Source organism: Onychostoma macrolepis, chromosome 23 (assembly GCF_012432095.1).
Source record: "Onychostoma macrolepis isolate SWU-2019 chromosome 23, ASM1243209v1, whole genome shotgun sequence".
NCBI classification, from domain to species: Eukaryota; Metazoa; Chordata; class Actinopteri; order Cypriniformes; family Cyprinidae; genus Onychostoma; species Onychostoma macrolepis.
The window spans coordinates 27,134,283-27,156,756 of NC_081177.1; the positions used below are offsets into that span (position 1 = coordinate 27,134,283).

Here is a 22,474-nt window from a genome sequence, read left to right on the forward strand (position 1 = left end):
TTAAATTTTGTTATTGGCCAAATACTTATTTTCCACCATAATTTGCAAATAAATTCTTTAAAAATGCTACAATGTGATTTTCTGGGGGTTTTTTTTCTCATTTTGTCTCTCATAGTTGAGGTATACCTATGATGAAAATTACAGGCCTCTCATCTTTTTAAGTGGGAGAACATGCACAATTGGTGGCTGACTAAATACTTTTTTGCCCCACTGTATATATATGTGTATATAATATAATATAATAATATAATAAAATATTTCCAAGCACATTTTACCAATTCCAAACCACATCAATCTTAACTACTAGTAATTTTGTATTTAATCTTTTGTAAGTGATCTATATAATTAGAGGGCTGGAAGTGAAAAATGCCTCATGCTCAGGTGTGCATAATTAATAAGCAGGTTTTCTTTTAAAGGTAAAATGCGCCAAACAAGATATTTAACTCACACTGAAAAGTCAAAAATTATTAAATGTCCATGAGAAATATTAAAAACTAATGCAATACAGAAATTGCTAAATTAAATCATGACTACTGGACAGCTAAATGACAGCACTGTATTGACTTGTGTCTGTTGTTTTATTTCTTGCCATTGTACACAAGTCTGCAATACACATCAGTCATTCTTTTTTAATCATTTTTCAAAAATATATAGTGAATTGATGAAGTAATTAAATATTGTCATTAACGGTATATCTGCACATGGACATATTCTGCCCTGCCAGCTTTAATAACTAATATCATTACAAATTTTGCATTAATTATTTGTAGTAATTATTAGCAATTAATACTAAATTGTTCAAATTAAAGTAAAAATTTGTTATTGAGAATGAGTATTCAGTGCTGTAACCGTATCATAAGATCAGCTGCCCTCATGTAGTCAATACATCACCGCAACTCCACAGAAATGAAAGCGGTGACAGATGAGCAGTATAAACACGCACATGCTCTCTTAGACCTCTGACTCTCTGCCAAAGCCAATTTAATCTGGTGCCGCATACTGTATATTAGGCGCGTATCAATTCGATTTACACCTGCTCAAAGAAAAAGAAAAAAAACAAAACGTACTATGCATGCACAAATGCACCAATTGCCTCCAGCACTGACCTTCTACCCGTAAAGACTCGAAAATGGATTTTCATCGTCAGCTAGTTTCTCTCAATGTCACTATCACACACACAGGCGGTTATTATAGGATTGTGAATATAGACTACGACTGAAGCCTCAATCCCATTATAGGAACTCTATGAGACGGTAATCCATCGGGACGAGTCTTCAGTCCTGAGTGTGTGTGAAAGTAAAGCTCCTTACACTAGCACTATCTACAATGCAGAGTTATTCAGTATTGAGCTTCGATTGGTGGTGTCCAACCCGCTTGGCGAGACCAGAACTCATACTATGACATTTTTATAGTTTTATATTCTCGATCATCACCCAACATATGAATAAACATGCTTGGTCATAATCGAACCTCAGAGGTACACAAATCCATATGCTGCATTCTTTTAATGCTAATAAACAGTGTAATACTGTCATATTGATCGGGGTCTCTGTCCGCTCAGGTTGGCACAGATGGAGCGCTCCAATGGCTCTCTGCCCACCGACAGCAGCTCGGCCACCGGAAGCATGTGAGTCCATAAACTCTTCACTGTCTTTACTGTAAATTTAGGGTTTTTTCCCATTCAGAGGCCATTCTTGAATTGAATACATTGGTAAAATTCTGGTGAATTAGCTTAAAGGTATAGTTCACCCAAAAAAATTACATTTCTGTCATAATTTACACGAAACAAGATATTTTGAAAAATATTGGTAACCAAACAGTTGACGGTAGCCATTGACTTCCATGGAATTTTTTTTTTCAATATTATGAAAGCCAATGGCTACCAACAATTGTTATGAAGATTCTTCAAAAACCATCTTTTGTGCTCAACAGAGAACTTGAGGGTGAGTAAATGATGACAGAATTTTCATTTTCGGGTGAACTATCGCTTTAAGATATTGGGGAAAGTTGTATTTTTATTTTACAGTATGTGTGAACATAAATTAATTTTATTCATTTAAAATAAACTAGTTTAAAAAACAAAATGGCAAATGTAAGTTCAACAATAAAAATTGTGATCGATAAATTAACAAAACCTGAATGTTGAAAATGATTTACAAGCTTGAAGTTTGAAGATAAAAGTTAGATAAATTGATAGACAACAGTTACAAGCACATACTGAGTAACCACATATCACCAGCTTAAGCAGTTGCTAAGGTATTCTAAGTGGTTGCTAGGGTTTGAATTCTGTAAATTCAGCAACTGTCTCCTTCAGGCTGACTGACCAGTAAAGAGACACACAAATGCATGCAGCCATGTTTCTTATTTGCTTTGGTGCCGGTGGAGTCTGAATCAGATCCTTAAGGTCTTGGTGCTGACCGAGAGAGAATCAAACAAAGACAAAGAGATATAGAGAGATGGAGTGTATTAGGGAAAGATGAGTATGAAATGGGCTCCTATTCAAACTATTGAAGTGAGAGAGAGAGCAGCCAGAGGAGATGTTTACACTAAAAAATGATTCAAAGCATACAAGTCAAGGTTTATTGCATTAAAAATGCTTCTCAGTTTCTTCTCTCATGGCCTTTGAATTTGCTACTGTACCTTTAAGACTTTTGGTAACACTTTAGTTGCTGATTAGCATGCATATTACTAGCATATTGGCTGTTTATTAGTACTTATAAAGCACATATTAATGCCTTATTCTGCATGACTATATTTTAGGTCCCTTAATCCACCCCATTACTAAACTTAACAACTACCTCACTATTAATAAGCTGCAAAAACGGAGTTTATTGAGGCAAAAGTTGTATTCAATAGTTAGTTAATAGTGAAAATTGGTCTTTAAATGAAGTCTGACCAGACTTTTATATGTAAATGACCTCTGTTATGATTGGTTGCTGTATCTAAATGTATCCGAGTTTGTAGTCTACATCAAATGTGATGAGATAAGAACACCAGATACAATAATACAATGATAAATCAGTCACAAAGTCTCAAGAATGTGAGACTATAGGCGAAATATCACTCACTCAGACAATGTGTGGTTAAAGATAGACATTCACAAGAGTTCTTTTTTTTTTTTTTTTTTTTTTTGATTTCTGAATGAGCCATTTTTGCAGTTTAGTTTTAACACATGATCTTGGTGGACCGTAGGGGAGTTCTGAGTTGAATGAGTGAGTATTTGAGTATGTCTTGAGCTCTGCTGATAAAAGAAATGAAAGGAATGAATAGAAAGAGATGGACGGAGGGCAGCAGTGAGAGGAATCAGACGCGCTGCGGATCTTTATCAAAGAAATGAAGCTCCAGGAGCAGATAAACATTCTCTCTCACACACACACACACACGCGCGGTCATTCAGTCTCATGTACTGTATCTACGCACGGGTTCATGCTGCCTGTGACATCCCATCTCTTCATGAGACTGCTGGAATACAAGCTTATTACCAGCAGTATCAGTGCAGGGACAGAGGTGGCGTAGGATGCAGCTCTGAACCCCAGCGAATCACGGCACACACACTGTCAGCTTCTGTGAAGCACACAGCTAAAGAGCAGAGTCTCACAAAGCAAACAATCACACTCATAATCACACATACATTTGGTCATGTTATAGACTTGTTGCTTTTATATAAAAATAATTATAACTAATTAGTAATTTTAGTATTTTAACTGTAAACTTATTCTATATTTTATTTTATTTCGGATTTATTTCAGTTAATGAAAATAATTTTAATAGTACAACACAATAACAGCTCTTTCTGCTTGAGATGACATTAAAGTTTTGTGCCATAATTATTTTCATGTAATGCTGATAAACCTATAAATCATAAATACAATAAAATAAAATGCATAGTAAGTAAATAAAAAATAGAACTAAAACTAAAATCTGTTATTGAAAAAATGCTACAAATTTATTCATTTAGGCATCATGACATTATAATGTACAGAATGAGCAGTTAGATTTTCATTTTGAGATTTTCTAAAGGTATTATTACATTTAAATTATTTGTTTTTAAAGTTTTTAAAGATTAAACTTGTGTGTTAGAATTAAATTTAAATGCAAAAGTAGTGATGCACCGAAATTTTGGTAACAGAATTAATTCATTTATTTATTTATAATTTATTCTAAATGCAAAAGTAGTGATGCACCGAAATTTTGGTAAAATAATTTATTTATTTTTTCCGGCTAAAACATTTGCCAATGCAATTAATTTTAGAAATCTGTTCAATCAGCCAGTATCCAGTATGATACTGATATATATCTCATGCACGCATTCATTTTACCCTCAAGATGTTCCTTAAGAAATATTTTGTCAGATTTAGCTCACTTCTGTGGACAAATCTGAACCCAAAGTGTAACCAAGTAAACCAACCCACACACACACACAGTCACACACACACACACACACACACAGTCATTTAATGAGAGCGATTATTGTTCAAAGCCGGTGAGGGACGTTCTGATTTCTAATGAGCAATCGTCCTCTTCTTCCTCAAACACTACCTGGAGATTTGGCGTGTCGGAGAGCGTTTACCGTGGAGAGTGTGTGTGTGTGTGTGGTTGCACACTGTTGCATCAGTACGGCAGCGCTGACGTTAATGAAGATTATCAGATGATGGCCAGTTTTACCAGGACAGAAACAATGAGAAGCATTTGTGACTGTGGTGCTGTGTTTCTGTTTGCTGAGGGTTTGTAAAGTGGGGTTAAAATAATCTTATTAACGTCCCTCATAAATCTAATTACTTCTGCTGTCTCTTTCTCTCACCCGTCTCTCTTTCTGTGTCGTTCTTCAGCTCGCTGTAAGTAGATGGAACTAATTCCATTCCTCCTGCTGTCCCGCTAACACCTTGTTTATCTCTGTACCTAATGCATTAGCACACTCTTCAGCATCATATGTTTGCTTGCGCGTGTGTGTTTGAGATGTGGAGAGAGAATTTAGTGTGTTCTCATTACAATGTTTGTGATGGATTGCTGTGTAATGGCATTATCTGTTGAGTTTAATTGAGTGCAGGAGGAAAGATTTCCCACTCGAAAATGCCATTAAAATCCACTCGCTCGGTTTTCTTCTTTTTAATTTTGTGCCTCATTTCTATTCTACAGCTGTTCTAGAGCTTGACAGGTAGTTATCATGGAAAGACAGAGGGAATGAGATCTGGGCTGGATTCAAACCATTATTTGTCCAGAGCATTGAACTGAACACTGCACTACATCACCAGTGTCTTAACTTTTCTTTCTTTTTGGGAGCATTTTTTTTTTTTTAGTAAATGGCTATAGTAGAGAGTGACGGGATGTTAGGAGGAGGTATGGGATCAGGACACATTAAAGGTCCAACCTCGAACCTGTATGTTCCACATGAGCACCAATGCTCAACATGTCTTTAGCATTTGTGCAAACTGTTCCAAAAGAATGGGATCAAGACATGTTGCAAGCTGGATTTTAACCTACACATCTGTCAAACACTACACCATGGCTCCAACTAGAAGTCTGCGCAATGATTTTTCAGTCCCGCTTCAACCTGATCCAGCTCAAAAAAAAAAAATTGTATTATAAATTTTTTAACTTTTAAGCTTTCCTGCTCTTTCCAGCAAAATCACAGATGTAGAAATCTACACAGATATTTTTTTTTCTATTTAAGATTTAAGTTTTAGTATTTTATGTGCGTTTGTCATTTCAAATAGCTTTTATTTTTATTTTTCATTTTAGTACTTAAACTTACTTTATTCATTGCCAATTTTATTTTATTTAGTTTTATTCATTGCCAAGGCATCATTTTTAAAGTTCTATTTAAGTAAATGTATCATCAAATATTTTATTTTATATTATTTTATTTCATTTTATTCATTGCCGAGGCATCATTTTTAAAGTTTTAGCTTTTTAAGTAAATGTTTCTTCAAATTTTTATTTTAGTAACTTTTTATTTTTAAATATTTACGTTTTGCTGGATTCACGTAAATCAATTCAAAATTTTTCACACGTGAATGGAGACCATCCCAGTTTGCGTCATTTTTATCTAGATCTGTAAAATAGGGAGACAAAAAGTTACAGGTCATCATGATTGGGGAACGTTGCTGGCCAGATTTGAACCTTCATCTCCCACATAAGCACCAAGGTTCAACACATTTAGCACATGTATGTGTATTTATAATACAACTTTTTTTTTTAGCTGGATCAGGTTGAAGCGGGACTGCAAAATCCTTCCTGCGCAGACTTCTAGTTGGAGCCATGGTGTAGTGTTCGACAGATGTGCACATGTATGTGCTAACTGCTCATGGCTTTTTGGGGAATAAAGTTTGCCTCGTTTTGTCCGAAAGTAAAGTAGAGCCTAACATGAAGTAATTGAAGGATAGAGGGGACTTCACTGGGAAACGTTGCATGCCATATTCGAACCTTCATTTCCCGCATGATCGCCACTGACATGTGCCAAATGCAACCAGAATTGGGACAAATGTTCAATTTGACGCTGCATTTCCAACACGAGCACCACAGCTCAACATGTCTGGGTTGCATGCACTAACCGCTAAGCCACAGCTCCTGAGTTTTCTTTCTCATTCAGTATGGTCTTCGCTTTGTTTCTATGCATGCACGTTCACGTTAGCTTTCTCATTTCCTGTTCCTGCCGGCTCTGGGGTTTAGAGCTTATGAACTCTGTTTACACTCCTGCTGATCAATGCAGCCCATGCAGAATCACAGACACTAGCGGGACGTCTCCTTTACACCTCTCCTCTCCTCTCGTCTCAGCCCCGGGGCCAAATACAGCAGCTGCCTGATGTGAAATCTCATCTGCACCGAGAGAAGGGGAGCGTGCGATCGCTTTGTCTCCAATTTGTGCCTCTCTTTCCGCTCTCTCCCGAGTCCTGTGGGAGATGTAGGCAGTGATGTGGTTTTCTGTCAGCGTCTTGTTCTTCAGCGCTCTGATTGAACGCTTTCCAGATCTGTCTCTCCTCGTTCCAGCGTAATAGTACAAATACAAGGTTTCTCCGCTTGCTTCAAACCTGAGTTCCTGTTTTGAGCTTTCGGAGGACAGCGTTCTTCTCTTGGGTCCAGTCTGGACAGCTGAGTCTGTTATATTTCAGGCTGAACTTTTGTCTGGAGCTGCAACAATAATTCACTGCTGTCTACATACTGAGCAGTTCATTTGAGTCATGCAGATTGGGGATTTCAAGTATGATGACCCAATATGTTTATGGATTTATAAGACAAATTAAAATATTTGGTTACACTTCAGTATAGGGACCAATTCTAACTCTTAACTATTTGCTTATTAGCATGCCTATTATTAACATATTGGCTATTTATTAGCACTTGTATGTTCTGCATGAGCATATTAGGCAACTTCTTGACTTAAAAACAGTCATGAGGATCTGCAGAAAACATATTTCTAATATTTCATATTTTTAATAACATAAAAATCAAAACAATAATTTAATAAATAATAATAAAATATTTTGCCAAATTCTAGATCCCTAATCCTACCCAATGTCTAAACTTAACAACTACCGCACTAACTACTAATAATAGAGAGAATTGGACCTTAAAATAAAGTGTGACCAAATATTTTATTACATATGAATGTATACAGTGCATTAAAGTGTATTTATGTGAAATATTGTTTGCATTCATGTTGGCTTCATATGGTTTTAATTTTTTCTTAAGTAAACATTTAATGACTCTAAAAATGTCATGTGGTGTAACCATGCGACAACATTTTCCTAACAAAGTTTATCCTTATTTAAAAAGGTTTTTAAATATGTTATAATTAGTTATGAATGATTCATTCTCAAATATAGTAATTTGGTCCATATTACATTTTACAACCTGAACTAACCTTGTCTTTTCATAAACCGTCCAAATTATCTGATATTTTAGGCGACGACTTGACTTAAAAACAGTCATGAAAAACAGGGCAAATATTTTTCATATATTATAACATATTTCTAATATTTCATATTTTTAATAACATAAAAATCAAAACAATAATTTAATAAATAATAATAAAAGATTTTGCCAAGCTTGTCAATTTGTTTTTTGTTTTTATGTTTCTTCATCCTTTCATTGAAGTATTTCTCGTCATTATGATATGTCTTTTTTTCCCCATTATGCACTCCAATTTAATTAATTCAGAAACTAAAATCTTAGACGATGGCTATTAATGTAATTGTATGTATGAATTTTATTTTTATTGTATTGCTAATGTAACATCATTGACCCTTAAGTCAAAATTCATCATACTCTAAACTTAAATAATAAATATTTAAATGACTGTTGAGATATAAAATGTCAATTATTAACATTCTCAACATTCTGTCTTCAAACGGCCTGTGAAATCCACAAATGCCAGCATGTAAAGAAGGACATGATGTGTTATGTAGTAGAAGTCAGTTCCATCATTTTTTTTGTCTGGATCCTGTCCTGAGAGAGCGTCACAGATCTCCGCTGCAGCTCCATTATAGAAGTGAAGAGCTATTTGAGTTGTGAAATGTCTGTGTGAGAGTTGGACAGGTGGAGTGAGTAACGAGGAGACTGTCACAATCTCTCTCTATGACAGTTTTGCTAATGGTCCTGCTGGGAGCAGCGCTCCTTTAGACGGCTTTTATTGACTTAAATTAGTCTCTTTTATTGTTCAGTTTTTGTCTGAAAAAAACTCTGTGTGAAATAAGAAAGCTGTGTCGGAAAGCATTGAAGAAGCAAAATGAAGACAAAAGATTCATCGAGAGGAAGAAGAAAATTGGACAGCTAAAAGAAAATGATAGTAGAGGAACATCCCTGACAGAGAGACAATTGTTTCACAAGGAAAGAGGAACTTTGAAGTAACAAGCAAAAGTTGCTCGAGTGTGTCTGTGAAGAATATGAGTTCATGAGAATATTAATTAATGCTGTTTATTGAGGAAAGTATCACCATTACATTTACACTAAAAAGGGAACTTGTTCCACTTCCCATTTTCATTCAGCTAATTCCTATCTTGGAAGATCTTGCTCTTTTGAAATAATCATGAGATGCTAAAATTCAGAACTCAGAGCTCCTCCCCATAAATGAAAACGTCATATTTATGACATTGCATTAGTGAGCTCATTAACACACGCCTGCCCACCTATCAGCTATTCAGAATCTCAGCCACCCTCATTTGCATATACAGAGAAGTCTTAAAGGTACGGTAACATTTAGGCAGCTGGTTTAATTCTGAAGAGTCAGTGGGAGGATGGAAAATGAACGAACTTGAAATGCTTCAGAAGTGCAGGATATGGCCCTTTAAGAGTTTGGCACATCATGCACACATCATTAAAGTCTTCAGAGCTTGTTTTATGCTGTTGTGGACGTGTTCAGGCGAGCTCAGTGGGTGTCCTTCACAGAACAAGCGTATGATAATTACAGAGCTAATAAGCCGTTGCCTGGCCTTCCTCCTCAGAGGGAGGTCCGTGTCTGAAATCTGCACTGATGCTACACTAGAGATCAAACACTGAAACTCTTTATCCTTTATTACCGCCATATGCTGTCTAATATTTACTCTGAACAAGGTCGTCCTTACATTCACGCATGAGGAAATACCAAAGAAACAAGTCACATTAAACACCCAAAAGATTAAAATAAAAATAATAATAAATAAATAAATTCCTCTCTGATGCATAAATACTTTACAATTAAAATATAGTTTTCATTTGTCATTTTCTCCTTTTTTATATATATTTCTTTAGATTTTTTTGGAGTGAAATGTGGCTTGTGCATGACAGGTTTCACATGATTCACACACACACACACGTATCTGAAATAGAAGAGGTGGGTGTGTGTGTGTGAGTGTTTATCTGAGGCTGTGAAACCTTGAGAGACGAGCAATCAAATGCAATTTTGGCATTTGCGTATGTTTGTTATTTTTCAAATAAACATCCCCGAGTGTTACAATAACGAAACCAAAGAAACTTTCAAGCGATCAAACCTGAAAGCAAGGCAGATGGGTTTGCCGAATGTGAAAGAGAGCGATATGAAATAGGGATGAAGGGAAGGAGACGGGAGTCGTCAGGGGAGTTTCTCCTGTGATGGTGTTTCAGATTGAATGTGACGGCTGGGACTCGACTCTTGACTGATGCTGCTGGAGACAGACATGACACCTGCACTTATTTCTGTCTTTCTTCGGCCTCCTCTTTCATCTCTCCACACCTCTCTATCTCTGGCCGTTTTTTACTTCACACAAACACTGTCCTCCTTTTCTCTCTTTTACAGTATTTACCAGACAACATTGCACTGATTTTCCTCAGACAATTTTTTCTATATATAAAAAATGTGATTGAAAGTAATGATGCCATTGTAATTCTTTTATTGGTATTTTCTTACATATATATTACATGAATTGCATGAACCAATCTATCTAAACACACACACACAGACCCATTTCATGACTATTTTCATGTGATTCATAAATTTATTAAACAATATTTCTACCTTAAACACATACATACAATAAAATACGAAATGTTTCTTTTGCATTAAAAAATAAGACATTAAGATTTTTTTTTTCATTGCAAGTTTATTTGTTTGCCTTTTTTTGTTTTAAATATTTTTAATTTTATTATTTTACATAAATTTTTTTTTTGTTTTAAATAAACTTAGCATAAGGTACATTCAGTCACTAAAGGGATACTCCACCCCAAAATGAAAATTTTGTCATTAATCTCTTACCCCCATGTCGTTCCAAACCCGTAAAAGCTTTGTTTGTCTTCGGAACACAAATTCGCTGTTCAGTGGATATTCTCCAAAATGGCGCTAAGGTGACGCCGAGGAGACGAATTGTTGAATAAAGTCGTTATTTTTGTTTTCTTTCCGTACAAAAAGTATTCTCGAAGCTTCGTAAAGTAACAATTGAAGCCCTGATGTCACATGGATTATTTTACCGCTCTCCTCGCTACGTTTCTGGACATTGATCATGTTAATTACATTGCTGTCTATGGGGAGGGTCAGAGAGCTCTCAGAAAGCAGCTTAATTTGTGTTCCGAAGACGAACGAAGCTTTTACAGGTTTGGAACGACATGAGGGTAAGTGATTAATGACACAATTTTCATTTTGGGGTGGAGTAACCCTTTAACTAATGTTTTCAACAAATTGTACCCTCACGTACACTTAGTTGAATCAATAAGATTAAAAAATCATTTAGGATCATTTAAGATTAAAAATGATAATTTTTTAAAGCAAAATAACTCCGACATTTCATGATTGTTTTCATGTAATTTATTAAATTATATTAATTTATATAGTGTCACCAAAGCGTATTTTGACAGCCACACTTAAAAATGTATGAATGCAATTTTTACGTTAAAAAAAAAATCAAAGCAATGTATTTTTTGTTTTTTTCATAGCTGATGTGATGAACTACACCAGTGGTTACTCTGCTGGGACACATGAGGGGGCTTCATATAGATCTATCTCAAGATATATATCTAAAAATCGCCTTGTTAAAAGCATAAGTACCAAGTCACCAGTTAAAAGTATCTGGAAAATGGCTCAGGAAAATGAATCTAATTCTTTGACACTTTAATATTTCCATGTGATGTTATATAATTCAAACATTTTGAAGTGTGGCCAGTGTGTTTTAGACCCCTGTGTCAGTGTATCATCTCAGCTGAAGCTTTAACACTCTTCTTCTGCTGCCTTGCAAGCGCTCCGCTTTTCTTCAGGAAATGCAAATGCACTTGTGTTTGTTGTGTCCCAGCCGTGCTGCAGAGTGTCTGGCTGCTTTATTCAGCATCTGCTGGTGTTGGCAGGTTGTTAGCAGAGACCCTGTGATGCAGTGCCCATGTAATCTCTCTGATTAGTCTTTGTGTGTGTGCATCCAGATGAGTGCTGGATTCAGACTCCGGGGAGCATGTGAACACACACCTGAGACTCATTGTGCGCACAGCTGTTTGGACAGCACACATCTAAAACCTTCTCTCCTATTTTCACAGTCAGACTCACTATCACCTGTCGGCTTTTCAAATCTCAGCGTTTGGATCCCGCAGCGGCGCAAAAGAACATCTTAATTATGCTTCTGTCTGTTACGGTTTACATGCTGTGACTGCAGCAGATCCACAAGCCCTGCTGTGACTATTGCTCATGCTTTGAATTTAGGGTTTGTTCAAATTCCTAACTCAAAGTATTAAGCTTTGGTGCATAACCTGTAGAGTTCACAGTGCAGATGTGAATTATACCTCGTTTTGTTGAGGAGAGATGTGCTATTACTATGCTGTTGATTTTAACACATTCGTTTGGTGCATTTATTTATGGAACAATTAACACATTTTTAGAACTCGTATAACGCACCCCAAATGTTGATTTCAATAGGTCATTAAACAAGATGTTAACATTGTGTTACATTTTAGACTCAATATTGTCTGTTTTTCTCAATTAGTTTTTTCGTTTCGCAATGTTTTGTTGCTAAATAAATCCGCAGTTTCTAACAATTCGAGTGAGTCGATGATTCAGTGACTCACTTATAAAGACTGTCACTTGCTTTGTTTCTAAATGAATCAGCCATTTGAACAAATCAGTGAATGAACGATTCACTCATTAAGACAGTGACTTGCTGCCACCTACTGGTGGTTTTAGTTTCTTATTTAGAGTATTATTTCATTTAAAAAAAAAAAAAAAATCACTCAATATAATTTTTAAAAAACCTATTAAAACAGGGTAGGTGATTTGGTTCAAAAACTTTTTTTTATGCTGGTTAAATGTCTCTTCACATTCTGATAGCAATCATTAAGTGAAGTGGTTTAAATGTATTTATATGTATTTTTATCGTCTGTGGAAGGATTGTTCGTACAATAATATCCCTCGGTCCAAGGGCTATGATAGCCTGTCAACGTATGTATTTACATACCTTCACGCACGCGGCACTGAGAAAAATTATACTAAATTTTTTTTAAATGTAAGTGGTTGCAAACAATTTATTTTAGCTACGTTTAATTAAAAAAAAAAAGTTGAAAGTTAATCAACTAAATTTATTTAAATATAGCTCAAATAAATTGATTGCAATCACTTACCTTAAAAAATTTAGTAAATTCAGTGAATAATTTTTTTTCAGTGTGTTCGCGTGGTCCATTACGCTATTGCAGCCCGAATGAGAATGAAAAGCGTTGTTTTTGTAACATTATGTGCTTTATACTGTAATGTGTTCTCAACGGTGAATGAGATATGAGGTAATCTGACAACAACAACAAAAAAATCATGTATCTAATGACCAGAATATCATAGAAACTCGTGGTGGCAGGTTTTGCGCTAGTACGTCGCAAAATGTAGAAATCAAATTTTTCTAACCTGTTCTCTCTTGTTCTGTAGGGACGAGGAACATGCTTTGATCCTGCAGTACTGTCAGACTTTGGGAGGAGAGGGCTCATCCTTCAGCCAGCCCCAAACCCCCGCCCACATCAGCAGGAGCCCCGCCCATAACACTCACAGCCCCTCCCACCTGCTCCAGAGCCCCGCCCAGATTCTGCAGGCTGTGGAGAGGGAGGAGCGAGGAGAGCTGGAGCGAATCATAGCGCGACTGGAGGAGGAGCAGCGGTAGGCTACGAATAGTTCATGTCCACTTCAAAGTCACCGTGAAATCAAAACTGACAATTTTTTTTTATGGAATATTGCAGTGTTTATTATAAACATTTTATCTGTGCACACTGCACAATAATCCCTCCCCTCCAGCAACCTGTCACTCACATCAGATCACAGCAATTGGCAAACAACAATGATCCACTGATCCAAACAGTTCCTGATGGACAAAATCAAAAAGCACAGTTTCACTCAAATTCACATAACAATAGTAAAAACAATCACAGCTTTTACGACTAACAACCCAAATTATTTGTTATACCTTGTGTTTTTTTCTTGCATTGGTTTTTGTGGAAAGTCTGTGGATTTACATGTAAAACATCTTCATTTGACACATCCTCTGGTTTTTAGTTTTAATTAGAAGTTACAAGTCACTGTTTTAAGCAAAACAAATGTGCAAGTGGAGAATTGTCTGTAAAGTCTAGCTGTGATCTTTAAGCTGGTCGATCTTTAAGTCCTTTTCAAAGAAAGCCACCATGTTCACGCTGCAGGCATATTTGCAAAGCCTCTAGGCAACTATTTCAGTTAAGTGAGAACAACAACTATCTACTTGAATGAGGAAATACTGAAATCTCAAGAAGTGCTGGCCAAACTCACATCCAAGTAACATTTTAAATTGGCAATACAATCTAAGAACTGTCCCATAAATATTGGGTTTTTTTTACACAAAAATAGCATTAAACCTATAGCAAATGTACAAGTGTAAAATATGGCAGAAAGGCTGGATGAAAATTGAGTCAGTGCAAGGGAAAAGAGATTCAAATACCTCTCTAAAAAATCTGTTCTATTTATTTCATGCAAATGTTTGTGTCAGTCTAAACAGATGCATTCAAACAGCCATTCGTTCAAATTAAAATGTTTATTGCACCAAATATTAATCTTTGTGTGAATGAAGCACGAGTCTCAGGAGACTAACTGATTTTATGGGAACCAGAACTTCTAACCGCAGACTTTAACAATTGGTGATTAACTGTTTTGTTTAGAAGGCGGGACTAGAGCTGCCACATTGTACACTGCAATATCTCCCATTCATACAATAAATAATGCTTTTACTTTTGATTTAATTAAGGTTAAGGTTACAATTATTCAATGCAAGAGCTTCACCGTAATTGGTCTGGTTATGATTTGCATCGGTTTAGTGTGTGTTTGGCAGTGGGCTGTTCTGTAGCTTTCTAACAATAGGCTGAATTTGGCTGCAGGTCCCTTTGGGTTCACTTTTCTTCATTGCCTTTCAAAGCCAGAACATAAAAGAACCCGGCGCAGCATCCAACAGTCATAACTCAAACTCACAATAAACAAAAAGCCCAAATGCCGGTGTTATTCAGTATATGGCATATAAACATTTTCTCTGTCTGTCTGTGGCCAGGACCCTGCAGAGGGAGTATGAACAGTTGCGCCAGCAGCACGGTCAGCCCAGCGTGGGGGCCGCAGCTGTTAGCGGGGCCCCTGAGGAAGCTGACCTGTTAGCTGAAGCTAAACTCCTGCGACAGCACAAAGGACGGCTGGAGGCCCGCATGCAGATACTGGAGGACCATAACAAACAGCTGGAATCGCAGCTCTACCGACTACGCCAGCTGCTGCATCAGGTATCACACTTGCCTTCTAAAAGCTGAAATGCACAACATGACTTTTGCCCTGATTTTCATTCTGGAGGAGTAGACACTCGTTATCAAAAATCAGATCCAGTCTGCAGATTTTAGGCAGTCAGGTTTATGCAGAAAAATGCAACGAGGCTTGTTGTGTTTGGGATGGCTTGAAAGACTGGTAGTGTGTTGCTCTTAAGTCATTTAGTGTATGACGCCAAGTTTTTCCTCTGTAACTATTCACAAAGTGTATGATGCCTAGTGTTTTAAAATCTGTTCAGTTTATGTAGTGTATTCCAGCCTTGAGATAATTAGTTATGTCCAAATTCTTAGCCAGATAAAAAATGGCAGATATATTGTTTATGAATATATTAATATACCCATTCTCTACTCATATAACGCAAATCAGCGAAAATGATTAAAAATGCTGTATTATGCACTTTGAAACACTTTTCAAAAGTTCACGTTTTCAAGCCCCCAAATTGGTATGTGCATGAACAGCCAAAACTGTGTAAATCATGAGGTAATTTTCATTTTTGGGTGAACTATCCCTTTAAAGCAGGAAAAACCCTGAAAAAAAACTCACCTGCCTGTAGTCGTAGTAATCCTGAAGACCTTGATTAGATTGTTCAGGTGTGTTTGATTAGGGTTGGAGCTAATGGTGCATTCAAGTCATGTTGAATGCATTTGAGCGCCACCACAAAGTCGTTACTATGAGTGGGAAACTCAAAATTTTCTTTAAGCCCCCAAGTTTTCGAGTTGGGGCCGTGTCAGCAAAAAAAAACATGTTGGATGCAATGGACGCAGCCAAAGACTATACATATGCAGCGCATGTATTGACGGTAAATTTGTTGAAATTGATCAATGATATTTTTTTTGTAATGTACAATAAAACTATATATTACATATACAAAATATTATATTATTGTGTAATTATCCTAGAATATATAATGATTCAGTTTAAATCACCTTCATAAATTGAATAAAAACCGAAAAAAGCAAAAACACAATGCACATTATTTATTCATCATTTTGTAGAGTTAAAAAAATCATTGAATTTTATGTAGAAAAGTTAAATCGCCATCTTGTTCCAACCAAAGTGATTTGAACGCACCTGACATCGTAATTACAATTTGTCAACTCGTAAGTACGAACGTCCCAGGAGGACTTGAATGCAGCATAACTCGAGGACAGACGTTGCCTATCCCTGCTTTAAAGGATACTTCCTGCGTAGGAAGTAGACAGCAAGTTAACTTGGTTCTGTATAAATTGATGAAAGAGTGAGCACTAAAACCCAGAAATAAGGTAGTGTTTTAGCCTTCCTGTTCCATCATCCTAAAGTCGAAGGGTTTTTTGGTTAAATGCCTGAAATAAGGTCTATGGTGTACACAAGGTTGGCCAACAAAAAATGTCACCCCCGCAGTGCTCTATTGGAACAGAGCTTGAATAATGTGCTGCCTTTTGATTATTGGAACTACAGTAAAGCCTAGCATCTTATTCTGGCCAAGAACTGTCCTCTTAGGCAGTCCTGTTTTTTGAATATACATGAGCTAGTTCCTGAACCGTCCCTGGAGTGTGAAGCTGAGACTAACACTCACCTGTCTCAGCTACCTCACTGTATAAACGGCTATTGTTCCATCCTTCAATGGGCTTCATGGTCTAACGGGCAATGCCAGCGAGTCCAGCGGCTGCCAATAGCGCCGTGAATCAAGCACAGGCGTTCAATGAGCCCTGATTTACAGGAACTGTAATTTATTGGGTCTCCTGAGGGCCTGACTCACCGCACTGGGCCACGGTTTAGCCAGATGGTCTTGTCAAAGGCTCTTAGCTAAATAAACACAATATAACTCGACATCCAAGAAGGCAAACAAGACTGTCATTCCAGCCTGACATTTCTGGCCACCTTAATTTCACCTACAGGAAGCAGTAATGACGGAAACACTGGAAGCACTCATGTATTTTTCAATATTTGATACTGTATTGTAGGTGTCACTATCAGTTAGGGTTAAGTTGATTTTAAACGATGCCTATCTCTCTTTCTAGCCTGAGTTAAATGGCACGTCCTCTTCTGGTTCTCTCCATCAGGATATAGCAGAACAGGCCGAGCTCACAGGTATAGACACACACACACACACACAAAACGCTGGGTGATTATACTGAGGGCTCTGATTGACTTCTTTATGTAATAATTTGGTGAGTGTATTCTGTGTGTGTCCTCAGATGAGTTTCTCCATCAGTGTGCTAACAGTAACTCTGATCTGGCTGAGGTTGTGGAACAGATTAACCACAGTTTTCCTGCATGCTCTCGTAAGTCTAACGCTCTGACTTTCCCGCTCTCAATCTATCTCTCAGCATGTCGGCTAATACTCGGCTGTCTTCTGGGTTTTTGACCTCCTTCCTTCTTTATTTCCCAGTGTGCAGTGAAGTCTTTGGGGTTGCAACAGTCGGGGTCTGGAAGTAAAATCCCATTCAATTTGCTTCGTAGAGAAAGCAAATTTCTTTGTTCAAAAGTTTGAACAAAGACTTTTTTGCCAAGTAGTTTAATTGCAAAATTTTCAGTGAGAGAATACACTACCCATAATCCTGAAGAGAGATCCAACAATCAAAAGTCAGCGTGTAAACAGAAATATGAAATTGCTAACAGAGACCATTGCAATTGCCAGCATTACGAATAACATAATTAAATATTGTATACTTTTAGAAAACCGTACAATAAACCTACCATGTATTCAATTTTATTTTATATATAAATATTTTGAATTAGGTTTTATATTTATATTTTCAGTTTTGATATCAATGTGCTTTGGCACTTTTTTAACATTTCTATTTAGCTCTATTTTAGTTTTAGTCATTTTAGTACCTCAATTTAAAATTGTTTTTTGTCTCAAATTGATTTTATTTCAGCTTCATTTAAATACATTTAAAAAAATTAATTGAAAAGTTTAGTTAACAATAACAACACAGGTTGCATGTCGCAGATTTGACTGCATAATTTGTGATGTTTCATGAGCATTACTTTATTGCATTTTGGGGAAAAACTGCTTCTACCAGCCTAAGGTAGTGAATTAGTCTTTTTTTAAACGGGTATAGGTTTGTCTCCAAGTGTGACAATCTGACAAATACTCAAAACCCCTCTAAAACCATCCAACCAGACCCATCTGGCCTGCCAGACTGGTTGACCAGCTCACTACGTGTGCATATTCTACTACATACTAAAAGTATGTACTTCACCAGTATATACAGGTGCTGGTCATATAAATACAATATCATCAAAAAGTTTATTTATTTCACTAATTCCATTCAAAAAGTGAAACTTGTATATTATATTCATTCATTACACAGACTGATATTTCAAATGTTTATTTTAATTTTGATGATTAGAGCTTACAGCTCATGAAAGTCAAAAATCAGTATCTCAAAATATTAGAATATTACTTAAGACCAATACAAAGAAAGGATTTTTAGAAATCTTGGCCAACTGAAAAGTATGAAAATGAAAAGTATGAGCATGTATATCACTCAATACTTAGTTGGGGCTCCTTTTGCCTGAATTACTGCAGCAATGCGGCGTGGCATGGAGTCGATCAGTCTGTGGCACTGCTCCGGTGTTATGAGAGCCCAGGTTGCTCTGATAGTGGCCTTCAGCTCATCTGCATTGTTGGGTCTGGTGTCTCTCATCTTCCTCTTGACAATACCCCACAGATTCTCTTCAGGTCAGGCGAGTTTGCTGGCCAATCAAGCACAGTAACACAATGGTCATTGAACCAGCTTTTGGTACCTTTGGCAGTGTGGGCAGGTGCCAAGTCCTGCTGGAAAATGAAATCAGCATCTCCATAAAGCTTGTCAACAGAAGGAAGCATTAAGTGCTCTAAAATTTCCTGGTAGATGGCTGCGTTGACTGTGGACTTCATAAAACACAGTGGACCAACACCAGCAGATGACATGGCAGCCCAAATCATCACTGACTGTGGAAACTTCACACTGGACTTCAAGCAACATGGATTCTGTGCCTCTCGACTCTTCCTTCAGACTCTGGGACCTTGATTTCCAAATGAAATGTAAAATTTACTTTCATCTGAAAAGAGGTCTTTGGACCACTGAGCAACAGTCCAGTTATTTTTCTTCACAGCCCAGTTAAGATGCTTCTGACGTTGTCTCTGGTTCAGAAGTGGCTTGGTAGCCCTTTTCCTGAAGACGTCTGAGCGTGGTGACTCTTGATGCACTGACTCCAGCTTCAGTTCTCTCCTTGTGAAGCTCTCCCAAGTGTTTGAATCAGCTTTGCTTGACTGTATTCTCAAGCTTGCGGTCATCCCTGTTGCTTGTGCACCTTTTCCAACCCAAATTCTTCCTTCCAGTCAACTTTGCATTTAATATGCTTTGATACAGCACTCTGTAAACAGCCACACCTTTCAGTAATGACCTTCTGTGACTTACCCTCTTTGTGGAGGGTGTCAATGTTCGTCTTCTGGATCATTGCCAAGTCAGCAGTCTTCCCCATTATTGTGGTTTCAAAGAACAAGAGATACCCAGAATTTATACTGTAGGGATGGTCAATTATTCAAACTCAAATGTAAATATTCTAATATTTTGAGATACTGATTTTTGACTTTCATGAGCTGTAAGCTCTAATCATCAAAATTAAAATAAACATTTGAAATATCAGTCTGTGTAATGAATGAATATAATATACAAGTTTCACTTTTTGAATGGAATTAGTGAAATAAATAAACTTTTTGATGATATTCTAATTATATGACCAGCACCTGTACTTTTAAGTACACTTACATGTAAGCTATAACTGGAATATATTAACATGCCATTGTTGGTGCACTGTTTGCATTTGCATCTTTGCATTAGGATATAGCTGCAATCATTTTACCTCACATTTAGGTAAAGTGTCATGAAACCCTTAATTTCAGCACATCAGTTCTCAGCACAGTGAAAAGAGTAGGAGTGGAGGGAGGAGAGAATACAACAGTTGTGTCTGATCCACGCAGTTTTATTTTGCTTTAATGGCATCAAAGCTTTTCATAAATGCATGCTGCTATTCATAATTGCACTCAACAGATGCCCTGTATTATGCAAGTTCACAGTGCAGTACACAAATACACACAGCTCATTTTATTTCTATTATTTAATGCACTAATAAATGCAAGCTGTTTTCATTTGCATCAAAAAAGTGAACGTGCATTTGCATTTTTAATAGCTTTGTCTCCATTGCTATCATTGTCAGATTGTCTCAGTCCACTGCCTAATAAATCTAGAAACTTTCACTTGATAACTGCTCATTGCACTCGAACATTTCAAAGCTGCTGGTTGATTGAAAGCCTGTCACTCCATCAGCTTCACAAGGGAGGACGAACACTCGAGGCTTTCAAGTGTTTCTGTAAGGTATCAACTCTTCAAGCGTTTGAAGCGCTTGTCTCAGGACAATGTGACATGATGTCATGAATAATTATGAGGCGCTGCTGACGCTTTCGTGCAATATAGCATGACGTTTTGGAACCAGAAAATAGCTCAGAATTTCCCTAATAACAGATTGACTCTAATATCATCTTCCATCATGTATTTCTTCTGTTTTATCGTTTCATCACTCACATTCTTTTTGCAACAAGTCCAAACAGACTCAGGTATGAAATTAACACCTGCCACCATCCAAATGCAGGTATTTTTTGTGCAGTGATGGGTAATTTTGCTCATCGACCAGCCCATTGTGACAGGTGACCTGTAAGACGTCTCAAGTTGACAGTTGACAAACAATGTGTTAGGAAGAAGCAGCCATGCGTGCTTGAAGATGCCATCCAATCATGTGAACAGACCAGCCCTAGTATTTAGGATGGACAGTATGCAAATTGGTTTCGCACCTTCTGTCCTATTCATATTTTCATTCATGTATTGATCTATACACTCATGATTTTGCCCTACAACAATAGAAATCCTTTACAATCCCAGAAATTTGATTCAGATGACAGTATTATAGTGTACACTGAATTTTGGCTACTGTATCAGTTTAGATCTCTTCATAAATTGAAATGGAATTTCTTCTAGTAAATCATTGCTACACAACTTTTTTTTTGCCCAAAACCCATCTGAAATTTTAGACAAAAATCCATGTCAGTCTGGTTGCCTCTTCCTCAGTTTACCACCATCCCAGACTCCCTCGGCTCAGACTGCAGCGGCCTCATCTTACGACTGTCAGTCTGCCAGATCCGGCACTCTTCTGCCTTTGAGAACGTCCCCATTCCTGCAGTCTGAGAGCTTTGATTGTGAATTGTGTTTGTAATCGCTTCTGTTTGAAAGAAAATTGCATAGCGAAGCCTTTAGAGACTACATTTTATGGAATGGCTCTACTTAAACGAGTGTTTTTATTACCTAGAAGTTACTGATAAGATTTTATTGTTATTGTTGAACTTAATTTTGTACTCTGCTCTGACTTTGGCTTGCATTCTTAGCTAGAAACTCTGTAAAATATTGATCTTGGCACATTGTCGTTTCACTGCATTGGGCCCTTGTGCGTGATGAGCTTCGGTCTGGGAGAAGATATGGGGCCATTTCCATGTTCTTTGTTTGATGGGAGAGTTTTAATGAAGGACAGAGGCCCAGGTGATATGAGTGTTTGGAGCCATCTCATTCTTGTTTGCTGTCGACTCCCTGTAGAGTTCATTAAAGCTCTTCGCTCAGTGTTCAGAAGAGCAGTCCCTTGAGTCTGAGCTTGAACACTCTGAATTAAAAGTTTGGCCATTGTGGAGAGTCTGCATGTGTTGTTGTTGTCAGGACTGTCTTGGTTAGGATAGCTGTTATTTTGTCCTAATTGTGTCTCTCTTTGTCTTTCCCTTCTGGGTCCTGTAGCGTCAAGTGTGTCCTCAAGGCCCAAGGTAAGTCTCACCACATCTAACAGTAAAAACACTCCACAGTAATTCATACTGACCACAAAGAAAAGAAAAATCTGCAACACCATTTTCCCAACAATCCCCACCTGTTTTCTTATCCAATCCCCAACTGAGTCTCTGAAAGCATTGGACATTTTTGTTCTCTGCTCCATTAGTTTGCTTGCACCAGCTTAGATGGAAACATTATCAATCATGTTTCTGTTGTGGAGAAATTAATTTTTAATTGGTGTTTGTTTTTTTCAACCCATCACTGGATGTAAACATCTTAGTGATGAGCTTGTATGAGAAGATCCATCACAGCCGATAGATTGGCATCTCCATATGTCATGTTTCTCTGATGATTTATTGACTGGTTTTATTTGAAAAAGTTGGATTTGGAGCATTTGCATTGTCAAAGG

The 22,474-nt window shown here is 37.1% G+C and overlaps 1 protein-coding gene across 7 annotated transcripts in view; it reads left to right on the forward strand.

Annotated features, from left to right (window-relative positions):
• Positions 1-22,474, forward strand: part of LOC131531755 (utrophin-like) — a 248,003-nt gene that overhangs the window by 222,311 nt on the left and 3,218 nt on the right. For 6 of the 7 annotated variants that reach the window (XM_058762784.1, XM_058762786.1, XM_058762782.1 and 3 more), the window contains 6 exons: positions 1,562-1,627; positions 13,337-13,561; positions 14,970-15,189; positions 17,230-17,299; positions 17,407-17,493; positions 22,036-22,061. In XM_058762784.1, coding sequence (XP_058618767.1) covers positions 1,562-1,627; positions 13,337-13,561; positions 14,970-15,189; positions 17,230-17,299; positions 17,407-17,493; positions 22,036-22,061 — 694 coding nt within the window. The remainder of the gene's footprint in view (positions 1-1,561; positions 1,628-13,336; positions 13,562-14,969; positions 15,190-17,229; positions 17,300-17,406; positions 17,494-22,035; positions 22,062-22,474) is intronic. The other variant, XM_058762788.1, reaches the window with a different exon arrangement.